Raw genomic sequence first — 10,303 nt, 5'->3', positions numbered from 1 at the left:
AACTTGTAAATTGTCGATTTTCCTGTTCGCTGTTCTCCATTCGCTGATAGTGTGTTAATTTTGTTATAATCCGCGCTCTATTTTAATTATTATTGTTTCTTATAATAAGTTATTATTATTTTTTGTATAAGCATTTAATGTTTTATCCTTATTCAATGAATTTGGATAATACTACATAAAACGACTAGGTGGTACTCTTGCGTTTAGACGGGAGCCATCTTGCAATCTCTAATCAAAGGTCCTTGGTTCACAGTTTCGTTGTCTAGTTGAAAGTCGATTTATTCCAACATAAAATAATCAAATGGCGTTAAAACGAATTAATAGGGTACGTATTGATGATTACGACGTTTATTTCGAAGATTTTTGTGTTACAAAATGGTGTGTTACTGAAATCAAATCAAGACTTCGTAGTGAATGTTTCGTCACTGTGAATACCATAAATTGAAAATTTCTTCTGGATAATTCCTAGTGTTGATGGATTACCATTTAATTGAATGCGTAACAACGATAAATGTGGCGAAAGTCTTCATATAAAGAGATAACGGTGCCTTACCACCCCATGAAGGTGACAAATTGTGCACACGGCGTTCATAAAATGTCGGAATTATGTGCCAGTTTTTAGGTTTTCTGATACAGTATCATGTCAAATATCCCGGATGAAATCGTGTGGTTATGATTCATCAAGTCCTTTTACGTATTTTGACAGCTGTTTTAGGCGATATACTAGGAATCCTTTATTTTCAGAGTGATGATGTGACATGTCTTTCGTTCATAGCATTGTGTTTCATAGTATTGTGAGTCTACAGTTGGTATATTTTACTGTTTAGGAATTACAAGACCTTGGCAGAGACCCACCAGCACAATGTTCTGCAGGACCACACGGCGAAGATCGTATGTATAACATACCTACCTATTGATCTACCTACTCACTTTTTGTGACTCATTGTTTCATTTAATAATAATAGTGAGAAATAATGTCATTTGGTTCACGATATCTAAATTTCAATGTCTACAATTAGTTTTAAATTTTGCAATTTGCCTGTTTTGAATGAAGTAAACATTGAAACGATTCTTCAGGATTAAATCGATAGTATCCAATAAAATGGAATTATATTTCACTAAAATCCTGTGTTTATCATTAAAGCTGGCAAATATTTTATCAATATCTAAATATATTGTAGAATCTAGTATATTTGTTATCTCTTCACATGTGAGGTGTGAATGACCTTGTTTGAGCACAGATATTTTGACAACTTGGGTCATTATTCCTTGATGGGAGTTCAGCAACTTATTTTTTTTCTCTATTTTCAGTATTTCACTGGCAAGCCACAATAATGGGTCCAGTAAGTATATTGTTTTTCTTTTCTTATTTTTGTCTTTAAAAAGTTAGTTTATAGATTGCAATAAGTTTTCAAGCATTTAATTCTAATAAGTTCTGTATATAATCACCTATGTTAAATTACCAGCAATCCTAAGTTAATATTTGCTTCATGTTTTGAAGCCATGAAACAAAAAATCATGTATTTTCTTGTCATCATATTGACAGAGATATGGGAATTTCACTATATTGGTTCTGCTTCAGCTCACACTTTCTCTCATATTTTAAATAACCAATTAAAAATTTGTAAATTTGCTTGTACATTATATGAATTTTTGTACCAACAGTTGATAATAACTTCATTTAAACATTTTTTCTTTATCTAATTTTCAATGTAACAAAGACCAAATTGTTGCACATAAAACATTTACAAGGTTTTAATAAAGTTAAATATCCTTTACAAAGCCAATAATTTATTAGTCATAAAAAAATTTGTCCAAATCTATGATACAGTGTAGTTGGGGGTGTTACAGACTTTAGCATTTATAAGATTATTAGTTTGCATATTAGATTGTCATGTCACACTTTGCTTATAAAGCGACATCCTCATTACTAAATATTTTTTATCATCAATATATTATTAACATCCAATTGTTCAATACTTACTGATTATATCTTAATACTCATGACGATATATAAATTTATCATAACAGGTATATCTAAGACTGTCAATCCAATTGCTAACAAATGATTATGGTTTTTGTCACTCATCACAGTATCAGCACTTAGACGTATGCTTAATTTTTCAATGACTGATTGAACAACTGATTTTAGAAATGCCCTATGTATCTAAAGAGTTCCAAGTTAGTTTCAGTTCCAGTTGAAATTCTGAAATTCTAATGCTGGCTAGGTCTAGTTCTGAAAATACTTATGCTCTGCCTATTGCATAGGAATCCTCTGTGTTAACAAAATACTCAAAATCAAAATTTTATCTAGTACTCTCCTAGCATTTTAGGATTACATATAGTCAAGTCTATATCCTTTGTGGAGTGGACAGAGCCAACAGGTTGATTGAATTGAGTTGCAAATATTGACAGGTTGCTAGCCCAACGCCTACAAGAGGAATGCCAAGTTTATTAGCCTTTCCCTTAGTCACCTTTTACGACTACCATGGATGGAGACGGAGTAGTCCTGTCCTGAAGTTCAGGGAACCACACAGCTTTTTCTGATTACTTTTTGTTATTTGTTTTTTTTTTTCCTAATACATGTTCATTCATCATGAAAAATAATATGCAACCGTGTTTGGAAAATGCACAGTTTAATTTTTTTTAACGGAGTAATGTTCCTATCGTGCTGAAGGTGAAGAGAAACCTGCTGTGTACATGCTGGTTTTTTCCTGAGCAGATTGGCAGTGTGACGCGCGGTTTCCGATACTTTAGAATAGAACCACTCCATATCTTTCCCTTTAACAAAGACTTTCCCTTTAAGATGCACTCTCGTTAAAGGCGACTAAAGTTAAACGTGAACTGAACGTCGCCCTACTTTAAGACTATTGGCTCTATGTATGCAAATTTTACTCATGGAAAGGCTTATAATTTAAATTCAGGATTCATCTAGGAGATGATTGGCTAGCAATATATCATTGGGTCTGAATTTTAGTTCCATTATTTCAGCAGTAATCATGATCAGAGCTACCTTTCGAGTCTTGAATTCGTTATGTGTGTCAGAATGGCGGGTGTACCTCACGAATTTTAATATCTGTTTTGGATTAAAAACGTACCTGATGTGTACCTCAGTGTACCTATCCTAAAAATCTGTGTACCTTCTTCTATGTAAAGATTTTTAATAAAATAGGTACACCCGCGGTCCTGACGTCAGGACCGCGGGTGTACTTCTAGTTAGCATATGTAGGTAAGTTAACTGTATATGTAGATTTGGTACCTCTTGTGTACCTGCAGAAACAAATATTAAATAAATAAAAAATATTAAGGGTGCTGAGAAAATGTAAAAAAAAACATTTTTTTTCATGTTAAAATTTTCTTTTTCTTTTTTTTGTAACTGGCCAGTTATGACACATTCTGAACAAAACAGAAAAGAAGTTGCACAATACAAATTATAATTAACATATATCAACAACAAAATGTTTATGTATAAATGATCTAGTTCTAGTTCATTACTACAGTATATACTTTTGTGTAGGTATCCTTCCGAGGCAAGCGATGGGAGTGTTATGACGATCTTCGTAATAATGTAAGAAAAAGCTAAATGTATGATTTCAGAATGTGACCTTTATAGATTGCAATATTTTTTTGTAATATACATAAAAATATATTTTGTGATTTAGGAATGTTACAATTCTGTACATAAATGTATAATCACATACAGACAGATACTAGAGTGATCCTATAAGAGTTCCTTTTTTTTTATTTTATTTTTTTTTTTCATTTTCTCAGCACCCTTAATATTTTTTATTTATTTAATATTTGTTTCTGCAGGTACACAAGAGGTACCAAATCTACATATACAGTTAACTTACTTACATATGCTAACTAGAAGTACACCCGCGGTCCTGACGTCAGGACCGCGGGTGTACCTATTTTATTAAAAATCTTTACATAGAAGGAGGTACACAGATTTTTAGGATAGGTACACTGAGGTACACATCAGGTACGTTTTTAATCCAAAACAGATATTAAAATCCGTGAGGTACACCCGCCATTCTGACACACATAATTCGTTTACTCTGTCTTTCCCGCATATGGTAACAATGTGATTTAAGTATCTGTATATTCAATGTATGATCATTACTTATAAAAGTGTGTTATTGTTTCCAGGTCGACAGTCCTTATCAGGGTGGCGTATTCTTCCTCACCATACACTTTCCAACAGACTACCCATTCAAACCACCAAAAGTAGCGTTCACGACACGCATCTATCACCCGAACATTAACAGTAATGGTTCCATTTGCCTTGATATTCTCCGCTCACAGTGGTCACCGGCTCTCACCATATCCAAAGGTATTTTTTTTATATCTATATGTTATTTTCTAATGTTCTATGATGTCTTCTTCCTTCTGTTGCTAATCCTGGTGACATCCTCGCCTCTTCGGTGAGGCGCACCTGGGCCTTTGGACCGTGATCCCGGATTGGGTAAGTCAGGTTTTTACACAAAGCTACTCCCATCTGAACTCCTGGACAGGTAATCCTAATCCGTATTGATTTACGGTAAAAGATGCACAAGATGAATACAGTTAGTAGCCTTTTGCTTCTCCCAAAAGAAAGAAATGAGTGGTCTTATTTTAAAGAACTGGAAACTTTTATATAACAAATATTTTAAATGTTCCAAGATTGGCATACATCATGTTTTTTGATAAATAGAAACAGTTATATCTAACTTGAGAAGCAGACAATTATAATGCTTACTGTTTTAATGTTTTTGGGATTTTTCTTTTTAATTTAACGTAAAACAATTACATTTTTTTATACACTTATCAATTAAAAACTGTCTTGAATAAGGTAAAGAGAAAGTTAAGGGTGGCATAGGTACTATATGCCATAATATTTTAATTTTCTAAAATAAAAACAACCAAAGCTACGATAACCAAACTGTATGTTAAAATAAGATTTGTGTAAGAATTAGTCTAAGACAGAATTGATCAGGCAGTCAACAATAATAGGTACTAGTTTTTATTAAATGCTGGGTTTACAATATGACATCTTTGGTGTATGTGTTCAAGTATATTTGGTGTGATGTTTCAATTTTAGAGAATTTCTATAATAAGAGTGTGACTAATATATCTGAGTAATTTGATACTTTTTGTTACATTTCATTTTGTCAATTACATTTGTTTTCCTCTTTCAGTGTTGCTCTCAATCTGCTCACTGCTATGCGATCCAAACCCAGATGACCCATTGGTGCCAGAAATTGCTAGGATCTACAAAACTGACAGAGAAAAGTACAATGAACTAGCCCGCGAGTGGACAAGGAAGTATGCCATGTGATGAGTCAGTTGTGACTTCAGTAACATACACACACGCATCGCCACAGCCCAGGCTCTACCCCCTCCTACTTCCCAATCCTTTCAAGTCCCTATCAGTGTCCTACATTACAGGAAATTGTATAAATGTTCATTGTCATTCTAGAATCAACTATCTGGTTATATAAACTGCGATTTACTTGCTGCATCTAAGTAAACACGATTCTCATGTGCAAAATGTTTGTTTTCTCTAAGAAACATTTTCTGTAAGAGCAAAATTAATTTCTGTTCAACTTTGATGTGTCCGTAGTGTTTACACTTTTTAGTTGAGGATTAGTTAAATTTACATGATTTGAATTTATATAATTCCTAAAGAATTTGTACTTTAACTAGATCTAAATTGCATTGTGAAGTTGTACAATAGCCATATGTTTAGGTAAAGGAGCGTTCGATGCTTTTACCACTGGTCCACATTCACTTAGCAATTTTTTTCAATGAAATGTAAGTAAAGCTCATAAGTGTTAAGAACATTTTGGGTATATATAAGTAAGTGGTATTGCCGAATGAGCTCATTGAAGGACTCGAGTGAGTGTTATTTTTTTTTACTAGAAATCCAACATTTTTTTAAGTTTAGTAAATGTAGCGTGCTACATAACAGACTGACGAATGATTGAAGCGGTCAGTTTTCTTTCATCCACAATATTTTACTATGATGAAAAACGCTCCTATAGTTAAAACATTCAGTATAAATTACAGTGTATCTCATAAGCTGATAAGTTACGATTAATCTAGATTTTTTTCAATACGGCGATCTATTATATTATAATTTTATCTAATATATATTGTGGTTGTAAGGATACCTGCGTTATGATTTCCACGGGTCTCCCATCCAATTCTACTTTCCTTGGTTCCTCCATATGAAGTGCAGAATAGAGGCGGAAGTGGCAGACAATGGTGTGTTCACGGAGAAAGAAGCTTGTTCACTTGGTTTAACACTGGGAGATTGAATTTAAAGCTTTTCAAATTGTAATCAACAAACAACTTGTATTTTAGCTTCACTAAATTGTAAGGAACAATAAATTATTGTGTATGTAAATAATCCGTGGAGCTTTATTTAGGTTTCCTGAAAGAGTAGCTTAATTCATGTGGGAATAGATCTTGACGAGTGCAAGTGCAATAGAGATTGAAGATGATTTTTGATTTAGGTTTTACCCCCCAGTTTTAGACCAGTGATATCCAGTCCAGATAACGGCAGAAGTTTTAATCAAGCGGCAGTTCATTTCCATGTAGATAGACGGCTATCGTTTTTACTCACCAATTGGCGCCACTGTTGTCGAAAGGTCCTGAAGATTGGCTCTAGTTTGCTACATAATGAGTCATTTTCGTACAAGAGCTACATACAATTTGAGAAACCTCCTGCGGATAATCCTTTGGAGAATAGCCCATTTTATAAAAGGGAGTGTCACTTGTCTCATGGAAGTAGACGTAGAAGACAAGCGGGACGATTTTGCGTCCCACTTGTCCTACCATGGGACAACTATAATGGGAGGGGTTAATTTTTTGAAAATTGAGTTGCTCTATCTGCCTGATTGAGGTCAAGCATAAATAACTTATGCCTATTTACGAGATATATTATCATTTTTTCGAAAAATATTTACCATATTTATTATAAAGGGGAAAAAAGTTCATCATGTTAAATAAACAATCCACTATGACCATAAATTCCAATTAAAATTCCTATCATAAAATCTATGTTGAATATGGCACCTTGGAATTAAGTAGGTAGGACGAGTAAAATAATTCCCTACCTTCTAAGGAACATGGGGAATAAAAGAAAAATTTCGGATAAAAAATGAATGAACTCTATTTGAAACCATCAGTATCGTCATCATATATCATCGACCTCGGTCGTGCCGACTGGGTGGTCTTACGATCCGCAATTACCAGTCTGAGCGACCGACATCTGGCGTTAACGACTTAGCGCTTTCAGCGCTAAACCTCACAGCTTCTGCCCTTTTTATTTTTAACATTCACTTATTTATAGGTAGTTTCTCCAGGGTAATTCGAGAGGTAAATAGGAAAAGGAGTCAACGACACCGATTTAGCGCTTTGTTGATGCTTTGTCATAAGTGACAGCTGGCAACTTTCGCATGTCGTAGTCGCCCGCATGCTGAACTGTTTTTGGTCGCGAGTTGGTGCGACCGAGGTCGTACGAAATCGGCAGAACGCTGCATGAGCTCTCTAAAGAGTATTAAATTTTTATAGAGCAATGCGGTAGCGCGGCATCAACAATATTGGTATCAGACAATAAATAAACCATTAAAATAGGTAATTCCTATCAGTCTTTAAGACTTGTTGGCTCTGTCTACCCTACAAGGGATATAGACGTGAAATATGTATATTTATGTATCAAAATAGGTTCCTCTTTTTCTGTACATGCATAGATATCACGTCTTTATTCCTTATACGGAGTAGCGGAGCCAAGTGTTTCAGAATAGTTTGAAAGACCACTGGCTCATGGATGGCTCAATGATCGAAAATTAGATACGGTGACAGGTTGCTAGCCCTGCGCCTAAAAAAATAATCAGAAGTTTATTAGCCTTTTCCTATGATTGGCTTTCACAAATTGAACGAGAAGAAAAGCTGGCACCCACTGTTTTTTTGTTTGACATGATACAACTAAAGTCTCTTAAGACTTGAGATAGTGACAGATTGGTAGCAGCACTTATTGTTTTTGGCTATAGCCTCGGTTGCATCCTCACCACTCTGGAGAAGAGCCCGGGGTAAGCTCTTATATCCTGGATTGGGTGAGTCAGGTTTTTACACGAAACAGCCGATCAGACCTCCGAAAGCTTTGCAGGGAATCCTAACTCTTATTGGATCATATGGTTACACATCCATATGCCTGAATGTGCAGGTTTCCCTCACGATGTTATGGTACATGGCCTATGTACCTACCATGGGATTTGAACCGGTGCCTTCATGCGCAACCGCGTTTTGATTAGACACCTTACCGATTTGACCACCGACACTTATTAGTACGCGATTGGTAGCAGAACATCGCAAAGTATTCCAACCTTTCCCTTCATATTGGCACGGGAAAAGAAGTATACACTATGTTTTTTCTTTGCTACCAGCATGAAAGGTTGCATTAACTTGTCTATTTCTCTATAGGTACCATTATTCGCTTTTTACGATATCCATGGGAAAGAGATGCAGTGGTCCTATTTTTTGATGAAAAGTGAACTTGACAGAGAGTTACTAGTATGAAAAGTGAAATTGACCAAAATTAAACTCATTCTTAAGTGCTTGGAACCTCTCGAACCTTTATACCCAGGAACTTTAAAAAAATATTTTCCGCTTTGATAAGCGAGGCCGAAAAACCGTGGCCTGCTGCAATCTTCATGCCTCTGTGGCCTGCCCAGTGGTCGCTGTTGGGAGCTTCCATGCAGGGTACCAATTTAGATGTGTAGGGTCAAGGACGGTTAGTTACATCTAAGTAGGTACCTGTACAAGTACTGTAGAACCTAGTAAGAAGGGTATAACTGAAACAGTATGACGCGGCATCTAAATAATTGGCATTGCGTATTAACTGATTTACAGCAAGTAGCCCGTCATGGGTTTACAGTACATTAAATTTTAAATTAAATAATGGGGCATATAAGGTAAAAGCACCTATTACGGAGGTATTTCGCAACTTTTGAAAGTAAGAAGCAAAAATAAGCATAAGTAAGTATTTTTAAAGGTTCCAAACAAAATTATTATTTAAAATGGAATTTAAATTTTGTATTGCTGTTGAGTCTAAGTATCCTTTCATGCGATTTCTTATTTAAAAAAAATATTTAAAAAGGCAGGTCGATTTTCCCTAATACGGAGGTATGATTTTGGTCAGAGCCTATTACTGCGGTAGACGGCTCCTAATACGGAGGGTCAGAAAGTACATTTATTGTAAGTTTTTCGTTCATTGACTATTTAATTACATTATTTCACTTTAATGAAATTAAAGACGACTTTGAATTTAAAGTATATTATTTATTTAAAGTATATATATGTATATATTATTATTTAGTGTTTTCTACACGCGTGAGTACAGCTTTCACGGATTTAACTATTAAAAATGCAGGTTCATTTAGGAATTAAGTTTTATTTTTTATTACAATTAGTTACTTTGGCTAAGAAATAATGACGAACAATAACAATCATCTAAAATCTTTCAAAAATCAACACTTCGTAGAGGAACAAAAAGTAACAATAATGAAATATTTATAACATCAGTCTTTCAAAAACTAACACTCCGCAGAGGATAGTAAACTGTAACTAAAAGTTTTACATATTAAAAAATAATCATTTTAGTAATGGTAAGTGAACTTAATATAAGATACCTAAGTAAAGTTTAGGGTCAATTCAGGCTGCAGTTACAGTGGTCGACAGCAGCCCGAAGAGCATTTACAGCTTCGGAAGAATTTTAAACGTTCGCTACTAGACTAGCTTCGCTTCAAAACTGCTGGCTGTCGTCAGCAACCGACGCCGCATCAGTCACCAACAGTTTTATTTTTTCGAGCGATTACTGGTCTATAAAATAATGAAAATAAAGTTTAAAACTCTTTTAAAACTTGCGTCAATGCTGCCCGCTGCCACTGCTGCCTGAATTGAGCTATGAAAAAATGAAAAGAACAATTACGTAGATTGCATTAATTGATATTAAAATATTTAATTTTTTCAATGTTTTTGATTTTACAAAAAAAAAAAACATTTATAAAAAATAAGAATCAGAAAAAAGACGATTTTTTTATTTATTTACGAAACCCTAAAATCTTGTGATTTTCTGTTTAATTAATAAAGCCATAATAGGAAACCATATTACCTAATACAGAGTTACCTGGAAATAACTACCACCGTATTAGGAAAACTACTCGTGTTTTTAATAATCCTAATTCTGACCCATCAAAATTCCGATTAACAAAAGAGTGTAAATTTTTAATCAAACGACAACTATTTTGTGGCTAAG

The 10,303-nt window shown here is 34.4% G+C and overlaps 1 protein-coding gene across 1 annotated transcript; it reads left to right on the top strand.

Annotated features, from left to right (window-relative positions):
* Positions 1-6,394, top strand: LOC106130921 (ubiquitin-conjugating enzyme E2-17 kDa). The gene is made up of 5 exons (XM_013329869.2): positions 1-325; positions 828-891; positions 1,312-1,343; positions 4,153-4,336; positions 5,181-6,394. Exons 1-5 carry the CDS (start codon positions 302-304, stop codon positions 5,318-5,320), a joined length of 444 nt encoding a protein of 147 aa, XP_013185323.1. The 5' UTR covers positions 1-301; the 3' UTR covers positions 5,321-6,394.
* Positions 6,395-10,303: the final 3,909 nt, after the last annotated feature.

Source organism: Amyelois transitella, chromosome 14, assembly GCF_032362555.1.
Source record: "Amyelois transitella isolate CPQ chromosome 14, ilAmyTran1.1, whole genome shotgun sequence".
In the NCBI taxonomy this organism is placed as follows: domain Eukaryota; kingdom Metazoa; phylum Arthropoda; class Insecta; order Lepidoptera; family Pyralidae; genus Amyelois; species Amyelois transitella.
The sequence above is the reverse complement of the archived record's forward strand: the minus strand, read 5'-3'. Positions and strand labels throughout refer to the sequence as shown.